The sequence below is a fragment of the Mandrillus leucophaeus genome, unplaced genomic scaffold, assembly GCF_000951045.1.
Source record: "Mandrillus leucophaeus isolate KB7577 unplaced genomic scaffold, Mleu.le_1.0 Scaffold916, whole genome shotgun sequence".
Classification (NCBI taxonomy): Eukaryota; Metazoa; Chordata; class Mammalia; order Primates; family Cercopithecidae; genus Mandrillus; species Mandrillus leucophaeus.
In genome coordinates, this window is record NW_012109986.1 from 871,641 (window position 1) to 892,272 (window position 20,632).

At 34.8% G+C, this 20,632-nt stretch overlaps 1 protein-coding gene across 1 annotated transcript in view; it reads left to right on the forward strand.

Annotated features, from left to right (window-relative positions):
- Positions 1-4: 4 nt before the first annotated feature.
- Positions 5-20,632, forward strand: part of NBEA (neurobeachin) — a gene marked incomplete at its 3' end in the record, with an annotated part of 753,742 nt that continues 733,114 nt past the window's right edge. The window contains exon 1 of the mRNA XM_011969865.1: positions 5-175. Within this exon, the coding sequence (XP_011825255.1) occupies positions 5-175 (171 nt within the window). The remainder of the gene's footprint in view (positions 176-20,632) is intronic.

Sequence of the window (20,632 nt, forward strand, 5' to 3'; positions counted from 1 at the left end):
CGGGATGGGGGAGCTAAGGGGGGCGTCCGGCTCCGGCTCGGTGATGCTCCCCGCGGGGATGATTAACCCTTCGGTGCCGATCCGCAACATCCGGATGAAATTCGCAGTGTTGATTGGACTCATACAGGTCGGAGAGGTCAGCAACAGGGACATCGTGGAGACGGTGCTCAACCTGGTAAGGAAAAAGCGTGCTCTCCATCTGCTTCCCCAGTCCCCACATCCACCGTCCCTAGCGCCTTTCGCTCCCACCCGCCACCCCCAGGGTCACACGCGCCGCGCGTCCCTGGGAGCACAGAGCGTTCAGCCGGTATTGCCCAGCGGGTGACCTGCCTGCGCGCTGCCGGAACCACGCCACCTCCCTCCTCTCCTCTTTCTGGTCCTCTCCTGCCACCTGAGCGCAGTGCCCAACTTAACACCGCTTCTTATCACTTTTTAGGACCACGAGTAAACCAGTCCCCGCGGTGAAGGTTTTGGGTCGACTTTAGAGTTTAGTTAGGAGGTGAGGAGGCCTCCTGTTCTCTGGGGTTCTTTTTCTCACACTCTTTATTGTCCGTGGTGTCGCTCTCGGAGGATGACAGCCTTGCCCCTGGAGCCTAAATTCCCCCGTGCTGCTGAGATGTGAGAAGCACATTAGCTTCCGACTTGAGCAGCTGGGGTGTGATGTTTTCGAGGGAGACAGAAAATGATGCAGTTTTGCATCTGTCTTTAAATATTCCAAGGCCATGATGGAGAGTGTTGTGTCTATCCATCCCCCTCCGTCTCTGAAGCAGCCGTCCCTTCTTTGTAATGTTGCCCTGAATATACTGATTTCTTAGTCATTTTTTGTGCACACAAGGTGTGTGAGGACACCAGATCATACAGGTTCATTTCTGTGGTTACCTTCAGTAGCGTGGCATGTGGGTAAAGACTAAAGGAAAGGTTTGAAACGCAGCCCTAGGTTTTGGTTTCTTTCATGATAAGAAAGAGTTACTGCAGAAGTGTGTATGACTTAATGTTTTGCGCTATCTACAGAGAGGCTCAGAAGCGTTTAAGATGTCAGGGAAAGAAATGGAAAGAAATAAGGAGATGAGAATCATAAATCGAGGAAAATTAACAGTAGTTCATATTTAGTGCTTTGTAAATGGAGTTTTTTTTTTTTTTTTCCCCCTGCAGCCAAGCTTTTTAAACAGTTTTCTCTGCAATATCTAGTCATTGACATACTGAAAGGTTGGGCTTTGGGAGGCAAGACATAAATCGGGAGCAATCAGTTGAGTATTGTATTTGGTGTGGAGTCACAGGAACATAACAGTATGCTTACAGGGGTGCTTTGTACACCCATGCAGTCATTTTTCAGCTAAGCAATTATTTTTACTTTATTGGAAAACTGAGAGAAAGCCGCAGCTACACCACTGGTGTCCTGAGACATGCATTAGATAATGTCTACGGTTTATGAACCTCCTAAATGCACAGAAAAGTTGAAGCTGTTTTTTTCCTTTTGCTAGTGTGTCAGGTCAAAGGAGATTATCTGTCTTCGTTATATTCATTGTTGTTTAAAAGAAAACACCTGTTTTTACTTCTGTGTGCTTTTCAAATAAATCATCATGAAAAGTCAGTGTAAGTTTGAGGGAATGTCACTAAGTTGGTATAACCAAGTTCTTTTCAGGGCACTACTGGAAATACGGTTTTCTTGAGTTTTAATTTTAACTAGTTGCAAATAAGAGGTCAGTACTTGCCATTTCTTTTTAAAAGAAGATAAATGAAATCTCCAACTGTTAGTATGTTAGCAGGTAACTGTATTTCTGTAATTTAAAGGAACACATTTTTAGTCCCAGTTTTGATCTAACCAATATCATTTTTATGTTAGATTATATTAGGCTATTTTAGTAAGTATTCCTATGCTTACTTAATACATTTTAACCTGGTAAGAGGCAGTATAGCTTTCACAACCTGGAAACTGATTTGAATATATAACCAGTTTGGACTCTGCAGCAGTAGCAATGCATGCTGAATCAGTTCTTAACAGATGGGGTTTTTTAGATAGACGGTAGACTAAGAAAGGAAGTGAAATGTTTTTCTTGAGATGAAAAAGAAATTTAACTCTTCAGAGCAGTAAAAATCTGGCATGAAGTTTCAGTATGCAGACATTATTTCAGAGAACTTTGCCGTTAAGCTTAGAGTCACTAGAAATAAAGTAATACTGAGATAGTGTATCCCAAATCTACTTAAGACTTTGTAACTGCAATGATATTTTAAATTTAAAGAGGTTTAAAATTTCTTTGTATGTATTTAAAGAATGCAATAGATTTTTCAATAGAAACTTTTGGGGAAAAGAATAAATGACAAAAGGAGCTGTTTATTGCTAAGTTGTTAATTATATTAATTACGGAATATAAATTAGTCATTTGAAGTGCAATATTTCTTGAACTGTAGATTTAGGGCTTTATTGTGCAGTACACTCATGAAAATGTCATATGAAAATTTAGGTGGATTCTCAAAAATGTGGAAGTCATGGGCGTTTAAAAAACGAATTATCAAACTTAATTCTATTTATGTAATAAGTAAACCAGTAAAATCCATATAGGACACTCAGTGATTCGTTAGAGTTTGGAAACCTTTAATATTAAATCTAAAATGAATTTTTTAAAAATTTTCAGTTTTAATTTAACACTTTAAATAAAAATGTAAGGTAAAATAGTGAAATACCTATTACTGTGTCCTGAATGACAGAAAAAAAAGAGCTAATGAAACTTAAAAAAAAAAAAAAAAAAGGAGTTTCTACCTTAAACAATACCCTTGTCTCAGTCACCTTTGTCAGTATATTTTTCTTTGTTTTCCTGTATATTTTTTCTTCCTATGTGAGGATACTCATAAATACTTGGTTTCTAGGTGCTATTTCTCACATGCCTTGGCCAAAGAATTAAAAGCTGGGCAGAGTGAAGTTTAAGCATGCAGTAAAGTGTAGGACTTCTTCAACAGAGCAGTGGCTGTAATTTTTCTGCTTTGTTTCCCAAAGGTCTAGAGACCCATTTTTACTACTAGGTGGTTTGTGGGAGTTTGGTGAAGAATCACCAATGTGATATGCAATAAAATGAGTGATTTTTATTAGAGATGTATGTATTTTGTATAATGATGTTATAGTTGACTTAAAACATTGAAATATGGAATGGATAATGTTAGGAAGATAGGTAAATTAGTTTGTGAATAAAATTACAGTCTGTATTGTCAAGGATTTTGCATTATAGCTCTACTAATGAAAGAAACTGATCGTTAACAAACTTTGGCTTCTGGAGGAATTATTTAAAGTGGCAATATAAGAGAATTTAACTATAGAGAAGAGATTTTGTTGATTGTTTTCAGTTGTAAAGCTGGCATACTCCCTAATCAAACTAATCTATTCTTTTGTAAACACACTTAACATATGTTTACATAAGCTTTATTCATATTTGAAGTAAAAGCTATGTAAATATGTGTTATCGTTTATAACATGGAAGTTTCTTTTATAAACATAAATTTCTAGAAAAATATATTTATAATAGAGGATTAATATTTACTTAGTGAAAGAATTCATAATTTTTTTGGAGTGGCTTTCTTATGTGTTATAGTATAATTCTATGATTATAATTATGGAATTATAGACTTGAAGATTTTTTATGAATAACTGAATTCATGAAATTTTTTTCATGAAATTTTTTCATGGATTTGTAATTTTTTTCATGAGTTACTGTGAGTTGTATCAGTGTGTCTAGTTGTAGAAAATGATATTTCCTCCGATTATTTTTTTACACTCTAAGTGGCATGCTGTTGGCTGAGCTGGAAACCTGACAGGATGCTTTGAGGGGATATGTGGTTTACTAAGTTTCTTTCATCTTGGCTTATGGATCATGGTATTTTTGTTAAAAGAGTAACTTCAAGGTGTTTTTTGTACTTGAATATGGCAGTAACTCTTCTTCCTTAGAGTTTTTTTTTTAAATTTTGCAGATTGATAGTCATAATTTTCGTTTTAAAGATATTTAGAATTTTACAAAGAAGGTGTCTTCTGCATTTGAATTATATGTATTTTAAAAATACACAGTTGCATCTTAGAATCATAGAGGTCCTTAATACTAATAAAACCACATTTATATTAAAATAATTTCATGCATTTTAATTTATGTTGGTATGTAAGCCTTTTCATATTAATTTGAATTGTATTTTATTCTCATGATTGGGTATGGAAAATAAAATTCAGGATTCACATGTAAATGCTCGGAGTTTCAATATCTTAAGGAGTTTTGAGATTTTCCATAGAAAATTTAGTCATCTAATGACACTAAGGCAGCAAATATTCTATAGTCTATTATCAATTTATATTAATTTTAAATAAATGTTTTGCGTATTGCTAGCTGCTTTTTGGCAAATACTGTGCTGTTAATTAAAAATATCTCAAGGTTCTTTACTCTTTTGCTATGCTTTTCCCAGACAGTGTGGAAGAATTTATTGGGTCTAACAGACTTAGCCCCCATTTTGTGTCACTGGTATAGCTGTATTATAAAATTCAGTCATCTGTGTGTTTTTTTTTTTTTTTCTATGTACGGAACATATTGTTATGCATTAGTTCCAGGTTTTCCATTTCTTGTCTTTAAACAATGTCAGCATATCTCTTTGGCATCACATATCACCCTGTAGCGTTGCAGTTATTTATGTGTGTTTCCCTTCCTAGGCTGTGAACTCCATGAGGGCAGGAACTGATTTTATGTATCTTTATTTTTTGTATTTCTAGGCCTTGGATAAGTTAAGTGCATTTGTAGTGTGCATGACACTATCATAGGCAGTAATGATTATGGTCAATTTCTGAAGTTATGTTCAACATTACGGTCCAGACCTAGGATCCTGAAATAAACTCATATATAAACTCAACTCATATAAACTTCATGTATTTCTTATTCTTCAAACTAGAAATATGTGTTCAATGTGTATAATATTACCTGGCTGTGTAGGCATTACTGCATTTGTAGATGTTATTTTGAACTGACATCCGTTAATAAGTTAGAATCTGGTAAAAACTTTTCAGTAAACTTTTATTTATAATCAAATATAATCACATAACAAGGTCATGTTGTTAACAAAGAAAATACATAATGCATTGAAGAGAAATTATAGAAAATACTGTAAGCATTTGTCATATTGCCAAGAATAGTGAATTTGTTCTTGTGTGTGTGGCATTCATTTCACCTCTTTGTAGTGGTACCTCAGTTTTCCTTTGATGATTCACTCATTCCCCATTTGTAGTTCAACTGGTTTAGGTGGGTCGACCCCACTGCCTGCCTTGAGGGTCAGACATCTAAGCCAGGTGTGGCAAGAATTGTGGTGATTGGTTCAGGGACAAACATTTAACTCAAGGGTAGGGAGCCAGAGTAGGTTCCAGGAATTGTGCTGGAAGGCGTTCTGATGGGGATGCTGAATGCGTGAATTCTTAAAGAGTTGTAGGTCCCTGTCTTAGAATTTGACCAAGTGTGAAGCAAACAGCCTCATGATTCTGTTGGAGAACGTAGAGTTCTTTTTGTCTGTGGTGATTATCTTCTAACCATTAAATTATTTCCTTTAAAATTTACTATTGTTATTTATTTCAAATCAGTGTAAGTTGGGTTTTTTTGTCACTTGTAAAGAGAAAGAATCCCCAGTAACATAGATATTAGTATCTGGAAATGACACATTGTAGGAAACAGACCTTAGATTTTGAAAAGGAGTGAAAGGCAGTGAGAACTTTGTGATCCTCTAGCAGTTCCTTTTAAGGAGTTACAGAGCAGCTATTTAAATTGTCACCTGTGTTATCTTTGTCAATGGAACTACTGAGGTTGGAATTTTAGGGATGTTGGAGTGTTTTGGTCACTTTTTGGGGTCTTTGATAATGTCTTTTAAGAGAGCAGTTAACTTTGGTCCAAGTTAGGGTGCTTGAAAGCAAAGCAGAAAGAAAATGTAGCTTTTCCAAGGCAGAGAGGCTCTTTCTGCCTGTAGCTGCCATCCAAGATAGCAGGGAATTAGAATATTAAAGCTTTGTAGGTCATAAAGCCCTAAGTTTTTACCCCGTGCTAAAGTTGGTAAGAGGAAAGCCAAGAGTTTAAATTAGAACCAGATAAAGTTCTGTCTGATAAGCTTCTCCCAAGCCTCTCATGCAGCATACGCCAGCCTTCTGACCAAAGTAACAGTAATCCAGTTGTGAAGAGCTTTAAAATACGATATAACCAGGGAGCAAATGATAGAATAGCTGTGCCTCCTCACCCAGTTTATTGTTTCACATTGCTTCTAGGAAGATCGTTGAGCTGAGGGTTAAGGGGATAAGAGTACTTGGAAGGCTTATTGCTATGAGACTGAAACTTAAAAGCTGACAAGATCCTGACAGGATCGCATGTTTTTGTTGCGAATTCAAGTCCTTTGACTTAAGTAAATTGACGAAAAACTTATCAAAGTTTTAGGGAAGCCATACTTGGAGAGAAACCTCAAGCCTGGTAAACAAAGGCCTGTATTCTTTTACTTCTAAGGCACTTCTAAGCTCCAGCAGTATAGCTGCTAGAAGGAAAATCTGCATTATGGAGGATAAGAAGTGAGATCTTCTGAGATAGTGGTAGTGAATGTATTCATATTGGCTGACCCAAGGAATTCCATTAGCAAGGACAGGGAATTCTTGTTACTCTGACCAATGATATATGGTTTATGCTTTGAATTAGTTATCATGGTGTTTCTTTAACCTTCTTCACTCTTCTAAATGCAGTTATTGTTACTTAATGTTCTTTTACCATTGTATATTAATTAGAGGGTATAGTTAAATTTATTACATAGCTATATAATTGGTCAGGTTTGAGGTATCACTAAGAATAATACTATCATAACACAAAAATTTCAGACTTGAGGTTAGATGCAGTAATTCGACTGTGTCTTTTTTCATCCTCTGGTGAGGTGGTAAGTACACTTTCTATTGTGTCTAAGATAGCCATGTTAAACATGGATATGTAAGTAGTTATATGTATGAAAAGAAATGAGTGTCTGAGATGGATGGGTAGCTAAGGACTATAATGTTACAGATTTCTGCCGGTTTTGGTTGCCTAGCATCCATTCTTTCTGTTGCTAACATTCTCGATTTTTTGATATTCTTTTAGGGAGTCATTCTTGATTTTTATGGTCTGGGGCATCATTGGACTTTATCCTGCTTTTCTGGACCAGACACAGAAACTGACGTCTGGCCCAACAGTAACTGGTATTGGTTATAAAATTTAGCTGTACTTCTGAGACAGGTTGATAATCTCTTTCTGAAGAAGGAAAAAGATGCTTTCACTCGGGTTGCTGAAAATGTTAGAATGTAAGTCTAGAATTGACTACCATCTGCACCATGAAGGCAGATTCTACTTGAAAACAGAGCCATTAAAGAGGCACCTAAAACCAAGTGATACATTGCTGATGGCAGCTTTGGATCCCCTCAAGTCAGTTCTATCTCCAGATATTTCAGTGCATCACTTTGCTTTAAGCCAGTTTGAGTTGGTTTTCTATCCATTTGTGCCCCAAAGATTCCTAATATTCTAAATTTAAAAAAAATAAATACTTCAGGTATTAAATATTACAGGATGAATCATAAGAAAAATGTTTACTTGTCAAAGGACTTGATATGTTTCAAGAAAGAAGAAATATACATGGTTAATTAATAGAAAAATATTCACTTTGGCTAAATAAGAACATAAGGTAACAGATAACATGAAAAAGAAGTGATTAAAAAGAAATGACCAGCTGGTTATGGTGGCTCATGCCTGTAATTCCAGCACTTTGGGAGTCTGAGGTGGGAGGATTGCTTGAGCCAGGGAGTTCAAGACCAACCTAGGCAACAACCCTGGAGGTTGAGTCTGCAGTGAGCTGTGATCATGCTGCTGCATTCCAGCCTGGGTGATGGAGTAAGACCCTGTCTCACAAAAAAAGAAGTGGTGATTGTTTGCTAGGGCAAGTTAAAATAATCTTAAATGTTCTTGTTGGGCTTGTAAACTGTTACAGCTATTCTGAGTGACGTTTTACCAATATGTATCAAGGATTTTAAAGAGGTTTCTATAATGTATTCTTAGTTCTTTAGGCTAAGGAAAAAATACCTGTGGACAGGTATGAAAATTTAGTGTATTTTTATGATGTAACGTATGTGGCAACAACTTAAATGTTCAACAATAGGAAAACATTAAATATATTATTTTTACGTCCATGTTATGGAATAACAGCTATTAAAACTTACTGTGCCTCAGTTTCTTCATGTGTAAAATGGGATTTCAGCCTTGTAAGATAGATATGCAGGTTGTACAGATTAAATGGGTTAATATATGTAAAGTGCTTGGTTTATAGTAAACTTTACGTAGTACTTACTATTGTTTTAATTCTTATCTTGGTCCAGAAAATCACCTGACTATAGAAAGAAGTAATGACTTACTAAAACTGATCTGTCCTATTTTAGCTTGAAGTACCTGAGCCTGGTGACCTGTCAGGGAGGGGACTCTTAGGTACTCACAGATCATGATGTCCTGCTGAAGCATAGCAGATCTGTTGTCTTGAATCCTGCACAGTCTTTATCAGTGCCTGAGGTAGTTTTTCTGATTTCTTTCTTTGAGGAGGGTGAGAAACTGGGGAAGGAAGAGACAAGAGGTAACAGGAGTTACCTCTTGTGTGGAGTCTCTTCCATCTCTTCTCTCACGTGGCTGACTTTCACATGTAGATGTAGTAAGACATGAATGGTGATCCAAGGCAAATAGTAGCTCCCTCTGGGAGTATTTGCTTAAATATTTAGAAGACTACTTGGGTAACAAGTCTAAGGGGCAAGTTAAAGGATTACAAACTATTTTATGACTATTTTAGAAAATAATATTAGCCTGTAGTTTAATAGCTCTTAACTGTTTACAGTACACTTGTGGAATTGAACACAGCAGTGTTCTCTAATCCTTAGAATAATTTCCTTTTGTAGATACCATACCATTCCTGCTTTACATATGTAGAAACTAAGGCTGTAGAAAATGTGAAGTAATTAGACAAGGTTATCTAGGTACTAAGTAGCACAGCTGGGACTTAGACCTTCAGGTTCCAAAGCTAGAGTTCTTTCCCATTGCTAAGCAAATGTAACTAGTACTTAGAAATTATCCCAAAGACAGCATGTATGAAGAGATGATGTTGGAAGGGGAGGGAGCAGCCAGCCTCAGTGAGTTGCTTCTCTGGTAGGGAATGTGTCCCATAGACAACTTAGGACAAGCTATTCAGAGGAAATTAAAAATGAATGCAGGTCAATTTAATGGATTTATACACAAAAGTGACTTAGCAAGAACTATACCATGAGTTATTAATATTTGAGTTTTGGGAAATAATTGGTTATATGGTAAATGGCTTTGAATTTTATATGTTTTCACTGGGCATAATGTGGATACTTGAGAGATTACTCTGAAACAGAATAATAGTATGCATTAATATATTTACAGAAAAAGTAAATTCGTGATTTTCTTGTTATATATTGGAGGTAATTATTTGAGCCACTATATATACAATGTTTACTTGAATAAAATAAATGAGTTATAGAAGGAATATACTAGCATCTGGATATAATAATTTCTAGTAATTGTGATTTCTCTTTCAGTTTATGAAGGTAGAGCAAACATTGATTAATAGCAAATTTTATGGGAGTAAAAATATCTACATATATTTCTCTTTAGCAAATACTTTCATTTTCTGAGAGAAATAACTTGCAGCAGATTAAAAGATGGTATATACATATTTTTATGTCATTTAATTTTTTTACATTTGGGAAGGGAATTGGCATTTATAGATTGGGTTTGGGTTCATATCTTATGTTTTTAATGTCCTCTTCCAACTCCTTTGAAGTAAATGGGGATTTACTTTAGTGTAATAACTAAACTATAACTGAGGTTAAGGAACTTGTCCAAGGTTGCAAAATTACTTAGTAGCAGAATGAAATCCAAAGCTGGATCTTCCATTTCCAAGTTTTGCTATTTAAATACACCATTACCTTTGATAATGATGATGATGACGGTGATAGAATCTTTACATGTCAGGCACTGTGTTAAGCATATGACCTGTGTTGTCTTATTTAATCATCTTGACTAGAATGTGAAATAGTCAGTGAAATAAAGTCATTGTCTTTCTAAGCTAAGCAAGTCTGCTATCTTAAAAGAGAAGTGTTTTCAACTCTGAATATATAAACGATACTTGATTATAAAATGTCATAGAATTATTTCACTTAATTTATACTAATTCTTGATAACTTGATCACCCTTTCAAAGTCCTTGAATTTAAATTAAGTATTTAAATTTTTTTAACCTTAGGAGATATGAGTTATCAGTACAATAATGTTTCTTTTATTATAATATATTGACTGTTACTTGATAATTGTTACATTTCTCAAGTCATATTCTTCCATTTTTTGTCTAAAGAACTGCTCATCTTTCAAGATTTAGTTCTTACCCTATTTAAGTGACATCTTCCCTGATATTCCCCTAAAAGTTATTCCTCCCAACCCGTGCTTTCCCATAGAATTTTATACATATTTCAGATTTAGTACTCACACATTCTATTTTAAATTACAGTTGGCCCTCTATATCCATGGGTTCCATATCCGTGAATTCAGTTAACTTTGGATAGAAAATATGTGAGAAAAAGAATGGATGGTTGCGTCTGTACTAAACATGTATAGACTTAAATCTTGTCATTATTCTCTAAACCAGGGATTCCCAACCCCTGGGCCATGGACCTATTAGGAACAGAGCCACACAGCAGAAGGTGAGCCACGGGTGAGTGAGCATTACCACCTGAGCTCTGCCTCCTGTCAGATCAGTGGTGCCATTAGATTCTCATAGGAGAGCAAACCCTATTGTGAACTGCGCAAGCAAGGGATCTAGGTTGTGTGCTGCTTATGAGAATCTAATGCCTGATGATCTGCGGTGGAACAGTTTAATCCCCAAACCATCCCCCCTGAAGCCCCCATTCATGGAAAAATTGTCTCCCATGAAACTGGCCCCTGGTGCCAAAAAGGTTGGAGATCACTACCCTAAACAATATAGTATAACAAGTATTTACATAGCATTTACATTGTATTAGGTGTTGTCTGGAGAGGAGTTAAAGTACACAGGAGGGTATGTGTAGGTTATGTGCAAATACTACACCATTGTGTACCAGGAACTTGGGAATCTATGGATTTTGGTAACCACAGGGGGCCCTGGAACCAATCCCCCAGAGATATCAGGGGACAACTGTGTTTATTTACTTATCAGACGGCACTAGAGGCTCTGAATCTTTTGAGGATCAGAACATTATCTTACCTTGCTAGTACGAGTATTTAACATAGTATCTGGCATTTCGTGGTGTTTAGTGAACTTTACTCTGAACATTTTCTCTCAGCTTTGATATAGTTACTTTGCTTGTTTCAGTCATGTCCAGCTTGTGTACAAATCTTAGCTTTGCAGGCTATTCTGATTCTTTTAATTTCTACATTTGCCTCTTGCTTTAACATTTCAGTTTTTATTTTTATTTTTGAGTGGCGGATGATTGGTATAACTACATGTATACAGTTGTCCCTTGGTATCCATGGAAGATTGGTTCTAGGACCCTTCAGGATACCAAAATCCATGGATGCTCAAGTCCTTTGTATAAAATGCCATAGTATTTGCATATAACCAACGAATATCTTCCCATGTACTTCAAATCATCTCCAGATTACTTATAATACCCAGTGCAGTATAAATGCTAGGTAAATAGTTGTTATGTTGCATTGTTTAGGGAAGTGACGAGAAAAAATGTACATGTTCAATATAGATGCAACCATCCATTTTTTAAAAGAAATATTTTTGATCCCCTATTGGTTGAATCTATGGATATAGAACTCATGGATTCAGAGGCTCACTGTAAATACATGGTTTATGTTTTTAGAAAAGTTTTCTTGATATTTGAGACTGGTAAAGAGTCACAGTGTTTTCAGATCTGGTCAATGGCCTGACTCTTTCACTTGCATAGATGAGGAAACTGAAAACTAGGTAGGTTCAGATCCTGTGGTCCTTCACAGACTAGGAGTAACACCCAGATTCCCTGACCCTTAGTCCACTTCTTTTTTCATTTTATCTTGATGACTGTAGTTCCACTTTGCTTCAGCTCATTTTCTGCTTTATAACTTTCACATGGAAACTTCTGTTTTTACTCCAGCAGGTTCAGAATACTTAAAATGATTGTAAAATAAATTACTGAATAATCCTAATCTAGTGTGCTATTGCTAGAGTCAGGATACTTCTTGGATACATAAAAGAGTAACATAATTCATACCTTCAAATAACTTGAAATTCAGAACAGAGAATGGAAGAATAAACAGATAAATTATAATGGATAAAAGTAATATTGTAGAGATATAAACAAAGTGCTGTGGAAACATTAATGGAGTTACTAACGTTGCTTGGAGGAGTTGGGAAGGCTTCATGGGTAGATGTCTTGTGAAAGGAGTCTTGAAGGACAAGTAAGTAACTGTTCCAGGATTAAAAGAGCAGGAAAAGAACAACTTTCCACAGAGGGATAGCTTGCACAATGACAAGAGCCACGAGGGAGTGTTTTCATGGTTTTTTGCCTTAATGCTAACTGTAGACTACAGTAAATTAAGTCAACTTTCTTTTTGTAGAAATCATTTTTTTCCCCTTAATTCTAGTAGTACAGTTGACCATTCATATCCTTCAGTTAGGAGGAGTTAATTACCCCTCCTTGAAGGAGGGTCAGCCTTTGGTTCTGTTCAGGCCTTTGACTGGTTGGTTGAATGAGGCCCATCCACATTAAGGAGAGCAATCTGTTTATACAGTATACTAATGCAAATGCTAATCTCATTCAAAAACACCCTCACAGACATTTAGAATCATATTTAATGAAATATATGGGCACCTTCTGGCCCAGTTAAGTTGACACCTAAAATTAACCGTCATAAGGGATATGTATTTTCTCTATCAACTCTCCCTTTTATTTGACTGTTGAAAGATACATTGTTATACCCATTGCAGAAAAATTATAAACTGTGCACATAGTAGGCATTTAATAAATATTAAATGAATGAAGTACAAAAATAAAGGAATGGCTCACTGGCAAAGAAAAAAGAGGACTTTAATTTTGAGTATATTATACTTCTGAAGAGAAGGTAAAGATGAATACATGAAAATGAACATTAACATTTGGCATTTACTTTTATTTTCAGTAGTCTTTGAGATGAATGATGAACTTTTTAAGGATATTAGTGTTTTGCATTTATAAAAAATGAAATTTATATACAAATAATTTTTTATGAGAGCAAAAAACTATGACTTTGAAAATCAGTACAAGTGGTTTTTTTTTTTTTCTTTTTTTTTTGGTCATTATTCTAGGTTCATTCCCAGGCTGGCCTGATTTGTTCAAAGTCTTGATATCTTTATTTTTTCTAGAAGTAAAATATATGTAGCATATAATTTATTTCAACCCTTTTTAAAATTTTGTTTTCAATTGACACATAATTGTATGTATTTCTGGGGTCTAATGTGATGTTTTGATAGATGTATACATTGTAAAAATCAAATTGGGGTACTTAGCATGTCCATCACCTCATCTATTTATCATTTCTTTGTGGTAAGAACTCTCAAAATCTTCTAGTTATTTTGAAATACAGAGTGCAATATTGTTAATCATAGTCACTGTTTATTTTAACCATTTTAAAGTATACAGTTTAGTGGCATTAAGTGATTTCACATTGTTGTTCAGCCATCATCATCATCCACCTCCAGAATTTTTTCATCTTCTCAAACTGAAATCCTGTGCCCATTAAATAGTAACTTCCATTTCTCCTCTCCCAACCTCAGGTGCTCTGCCTGCCTCGGCCTCCCAAAGTGCTAGGATTACAGGTGTGAGCTACCGCGTCTGGTCAAAAGTAATTTCTATAGGACTCAGATTATTTAGTTCTATTTATTTAATATCATGTAGAATATATACACACATACACACACATACATACACATGTGTATATATATACCCACCATAGTGATATTTATATAAAAATTTATTTTTTCCGTTGCATTTGTTTTGTTCCTGTAGTAGAGCTACTCTTGATTCTCTTCTCTTGAAACTTCTCTGTAATGCTCCACACTCAGCCCTAACGCTGTATTTTCATAGTATTCCATCTCCTTCATCTTTATTACAAAGCTTAAAATAATTAAACTGGGAAGACAATCTTAAAAGATGAGGGAGGTGAAGAGACTCAGCAGGCCAAGCCAGAATTCTGGCACAGGAAAAGAAAGAACAGGAACACTCACACATGTATAATTTTTGTTGTGTCACCTAAAAATCAGTGTATGGACAACAAAACTAATTTGTTATGTATGATTAAGCCTGATGATTTCACTTCCTTACTAAACATTCAGCAGTGATTTTATCCCAACTCCTCCTTTATCTAAAGCAAAATACTTGTAATTCATTTGTTTCTTAAGAGATTGTAAACATGTTACATTAAACAATCTGAATTTTAAAATAAAAAAAGATGGAGCAAAAACTTTTATCTTTCATCCTACCTGTCTACTTATAGGCTTCTAGAGAGCATGACCAATATCTGTTTGAACTTATTTTATATAACATACAACTTCTGAAGGTATGTGTTTTTGCTACAACCCCTTTCTTTTTGTATTTTCAAGAAACAACATACAATTTATTACTTTTATTATAGTCCTAGCTTAAATAACGTACTCAAGGCTTTTCAGTCATGGATATATTTATGCCTCTTTTGAGTCTATTTATAGCTGTATTTGTCTCCTTGTTTGCTTCTTGTTCTAAAGTTCTGCTGCTTCTTGTTTGTGTACAGCTTTACTATCCAGTGTGGAAGCCCATTTCTTGTGGCTGGTGAGCACTTGTAATGTGGCTTTTGAGAATTGAATGTGCTTTAAGTGTAAAATACACACTGAATTTCAAAGACTTAATTAAAAAATATATCTTATTAATAATGTTTTGTATTAGTTACATGTTGTAGATATATTGCCTTTAGGTTATTTTATTATACATAAAGCATACTTATTAAAATTCATTTTACCTGTTTATATTTCTTTTAGTGTGACTACTAAAATTTTTAAAATTATATTTGTACCTCACATTATATTTCTTTTAGATAACATTGTTCTAACTGAGGTAAGTGAGTTATTCGGTCTTATATTGGGGACTTTGGGAGACAAATTCATATTTTACATGATTTTATGAACTATCATAATAGTCACTTGTCCTTTATCTTTGGAGTAAAAATGATTATTTTTTATTTATAATGAAATTAGAAGTTATTTATCAGTAAGAAGGGGATGACAGATTCAGATTAAGTTGTGATGGGGGAAGTGACAATGGGAGGAGACCCCCTAATGCCTGGTAAAGTCAGATATTGTGGCCTGATATATAGTAAACATTTGATACACATTAATTTTTTAAAAATCGGATCAGGATTTGAAGAAATAGTAATAATAGGATATTTGACACCATGAATAGAGTTATAGTTTAAATGCATAGGTGTAAGTTTAGGCCCTGGGGGGTTTGGAGGTGCTTTTGGTTTTTACTGCCTGCCCTTGAGAGTGGGAGCTAGAACGCCAGGCATTTGTGAAAAATGATTAAGAGAAAAGGTGGAGGAAGGGATGAGAGTAAGCAAACTGAAGGTGTTTGGAACTTATTTCTAATTTTTGCGGTCTCATAAAATTTGATTTCCAAAAATTGCAATAGTTCATCAAAGTAGAGTTAAATGGCTTGCTAAAACTTAGAAGAAAATTCAAGTTGGTGTGACACAGTTCAGTATTCTAAGAACAGGATCACCATGAATACGGATTTTTCCTTAACTGTTTTGGTAGCAGTACTATTTTGTCAAACCTTTCTTCTTCTGTAAGGGTTTCCTGTCCCCTCACCACCACCTAAAGGAATTGTTTTGTCCTTTCTGCAAATTGAGTTACAGTTTTCTGTTTATCTGCATTAAAAATTAAAAGAATGTTACAGAAAAAATACCTTAGAAGCCAGGTCAAATAGTATTATATGTAATAATACAGTAACTAATTATGAAGTACTATGTTTACTTGTTGTGTTTTTTAAGAGTTGAGGTTCAGTGATTCATTTTTTACCAAAATGTGACTTTTCATATTGTAAGTTTCTTTAGAGTATCTATTTCTAGGAATAAAATATTCTAAGGTGTGAATTTATGTTTTTTTTTTTTTCTAGGTGTTAATCTGTTCACATGCTTGTTTCATTGCTATTGTTGTTAAAGTCATCCACCTGGCAGACAGGAAGCTCTAATTGGGTGGGATTATAGGTGCAGGCTTTTAATACTGGACTATACTAAGTATAGATTCAAATGGCAGTGTAATCCCATTTCCTTGGCCTCATTAATACTACATAGCAGTTCAAGATTCGTTGAATGGTCATAAAATTGTTTTGAACTATTAACAGTTTCTCATCCAGGCCTTAGGATTAAAAAAAAGCATTCATATTTAGGGTGACTGACATACGTATTTTAGGAGCCTGTTGAGTTGCTGTGAAGAAGCATTCTTCTCTTTGAAAGTACCCATTTACATAAGTATAATAGGAAGTATGTTGAGCAAATAGGTTTTAGTCAGATTTGCTGATGTTGCATAATGACATTTTGGTCTACAGTGGACCACGTATACAATGGTGGTCCCATAAGATTACGATAGAGCTGAAAAATTCTTATCTCCTAGCAAAGTCAGAGCTATCATAATGTCACAGCACAATGCATCACTCACTGTGGTGATGGTGATGTAAACAAACCTTTTGCACTGCTAGTTGTATAGAGGTATAGCACATACAGTTATGTACAGTACATAGTACTTGATGATAAGCAGCTATGTTACTGGTTTGTGTATTTGCTATACCCTACTTTTTATCATTATTTTAGCATGAACTCATGCTTAAAGTTAACTGTAAAACATCCTCAGGCAGGTCTTGCAGGAGGTAATCCAGAAGAAGTCATTGTTACAAGAGGTGACAGCTCCATGGGTGGTGGTGCCCCTGAAGACTTTTCAGTGGAACATGATGTGGAAGTGGAAGACAGTGTTCTTAAAGATCCTGATACTTCGTAGGTTTAGGCTAATGTGTGTTTGTGTCTTAGTTTTTAACGAAAAAGTTTAAAAAGTTAAAAAAGGTAAACATAGAAAAAGGTTATAGAATAAGAAAATATTTTTGTATAGTCGCACAATGTGTTGGTGTTTTAAGCTAATTATTATAAAAGTCAAAAAGTTAAAAAAATGAAAATGTTTATAAAGTAAAAAAGTTTATAGTAAGCTAAGATTACTTTATTATTAAAGAAAGAAACTTTTTTTGTAATTTAAGTGTAGCCCAAGTATATACATTTTATAAAGTCTAGTGGTTACTGTAATGTCGTAGGCCTTCACGTTCACTCACCATGCAACCACTGACTGACCCAGAACAACTTACAGTCTTGGAAGCTCTATTCATGTTAAGTGCTCTCTATAGGTGTACCATGTTTTATCTTTTATATTATATTTTTACTGTACCTTTTCTATGTCTAGATATGTTTGGATATATAAATACTGTTGCATTATAATTGTTTATGCAATACAGTAACATGCTGTGCAGGTTTGTAGCCTAGGAACAATAGGCCATACCATAGAGCCTGTGTGTGTGGGCTGTACCATCTAAGTTTGTCTAAGTACACTCTGATATTTGTACAACAACACAATCACCTAATGACACATTTTTCAAAATTCATCTCTGTTGTTAAGCAATGGATGACTGTATTTTATCCCAGAAATAATGTTTAACCTTATTAGTGATGTGCACTCTGAAAGATAAACTAATATATTTTAGTTACTGTATGACAAACTGTCACTCAGTGTGACAGCTGAACCCAATTACATTGAAAAATTATGCTGCCAAACTCTGAAATAAATTGAAGATGACCTGCTTAGAAAATATAGGATATAGACATTTACAACAGAGATTTGAATTCCAATGAAAGAAGTTGTAGTTTTGGATCGATATGCATTTTATATTTTAGAACCTTAATTTATTGTCTGTGTATGTAAAAAGATTAGAGCTATATTAGTGGGAAGATAGTTTATGGGAATAAAATTTAATAATTAGATGTGTCACACTTGTGGCATGTTATTGTTAAAGAGGGACTCTATTAATGTAGCTTATTCCTGAGAAAAAGCCACAAGTCTTATAAAAGTTTTGCTTTATATTATTATCAGGACATGATCAGGTATTAATGTTTAACATACACTCATAAGTTATTAAATTATATCATTGTCCAGTTTTGACTCAATTATTCAGTATGGCTTACTAGATTTAGCTCACAGATTATCTATTAATAGTTCTTTTGCTCCGAGCTGTTTCTCTGTGACTTCCCCTCCTGCGGCGCCCACCCCCATATAAATACCAGTCTGTTGGATTTAAATATGTGTATTCATTTTCAATCTAACTTCGTATCTGGTCACATATCCATTTTATCCCACAAACTTTTATTGATTACTTACCGTATGTAAAGCTAGGCACTTAGGATACAATGATCAAGATAAGGTCTCTGCCCTGGAGTTTATAGAGTTGTAGAAGGTGACAAATATGGGCAATGGGATGTGTAAATTCTATCATAGAAATCAATTAGAGTATTGTGGGCTACACTGAAAAAAGAAATCTACCAAGTCAGTCAAGGTAAGTCTTTATAAAGGTGATGATGCTTGAGTTGAGTTTTGAAAGATGGCTAGAGGCTAGATCTGGCTACAGCTGTGTGGTCCAGTGTGGCAGCCACTAGCCACACATGTGGCTAGTGAGCATTTAAAATGTCCTTAGAGTATAAAATGCACGCTTAATTTTGAGGGCTAGGTGTAAAAAAAATGTAAAATATCTCAATAATTTCGTAGTATTTACTACATTTTGAAATAATATTTTGGATATTTGGGTATATGTACTGAGTTAATAAAATGAAAGTTAATTTCACCTGTCTTATTTTACATCTTTTAATGTGGCTAATAGAAAATTTGAAGTTACATGTATGGCTTGTATCTGTGACTTGCACTGTATTTGTATTGGCTATCAGTGGTCTGGAGATTTCTGAAATTTTTAAGATTTTAAAATTAGAGGAACCATTAGAAGTATAGAAAGAAACTAAAAGATATTCTAGCATGCCCTCTTTTTCTATGTATGCATATGTGTGTACATATGTGTGTATATATACACACACATAAGCTTTATATTGTTCAAGTCATTCATACTTTGGGTTTTCTGGTTATATGTCAGTAAACCTCATCCTAACAGATGCATTGACTTAATAGCAGCAATTTAAAAACCACAAACCACTGGGGAAAAACTTGTTCTCCCTACTCTGGTAAAAATTGCGTAAATAATTCATGGAAATCAATATGGCAACAAATTAAAATACATTTTATTGTCAGCAAATACTTTGAAAGGAAAATTGAAAGCATTGTTATAGAGTTGAGGAAACATTAGAATAAAATGTAGGAGTTTGTTTCACAGTTCAATGAGAGTACTCTTATTCCCAACATGTTTTTATATATTATTTGCTATATTGTGTTTCTTAATGAAATAAACAACTGCTTTTTGTGAGCTCTATAAAAATATATATAAGTGAATGTACACTTTTGACAGAAATTCCTGTATTCCCTGCTTATTGAAACCAGAAATCAAGAAGGAATTCTAACTTTACCTGGAAAGCAGATGATGTGTTTTGTGAAGATTTTCTTATCAGAACAAGTCTCTCTTCCGGTATTTAGATTGCTACTTTGTGTATTAATTGTCAGGGGTACCATATTTTAAACAGAATTCTGAATGGAATACTAGAACTCCAGAATGCTGGTGTTTGATAAGATTTTAAAGATTATTTAGTTTTTCAGATGTGGAAACCTAGGCACAGAGAAATTACCGATTTAATGTGGGATACTTCGATTTTAAGTTGCCATACTGTAGAACTGGATTTCAGGTCTCTGATTTTCTAGTCTAGCAATTACCTCTTTGGTTATATTAATGTGAGTCTCTTGGGTTTGGCTGGTATATTAGTTTGCTGGAGCTGTCATGACACATACTGCAGACTGGGTGGCTTAAACAATAGGAATTTATTTTCTCACAGTTCTGGTGGCCACAGGACTGGTTTCTTCTGAACCTTTCTCCTTGGCTTGCATATGGCCATCTTTTCCCTGTGTCTTCATATGTGCTTTCCTTTGTGTGTCTATGTCCTGATCTCCTATTTTTATGTGGACATCAGTTAGATTAGATTAGGGCCTATCCATATGATCTCATTTTATCTGGCTTATCTCTTTAAAGGTTCTATCTCCAAATGCAGTGCCACTAGGCTGTACCGTGTTCCCCCCAAAATTCATAATATTGAAGTCCTCACCTTTAGCATATGAATTTTTGGGAGGATACAGTGCAGCCTGTAATAGCTGGTCTTAACCAAGTGAAAATAAGGATAAAATGAGTGATAGTGATAAAAATGTAAGATCTTTTATTAGTAATGCTTTACTTAAATTCCTGTAAAAATGACACTGTTTTCTATTTTGTAAACCCATTGCTTTTTTACTTTGAATTATTTCATCCTTTTCCATGCTTCTACTCTTTTCTTTTTTCCCCCTCTTATGAGTTTTTATTCTTA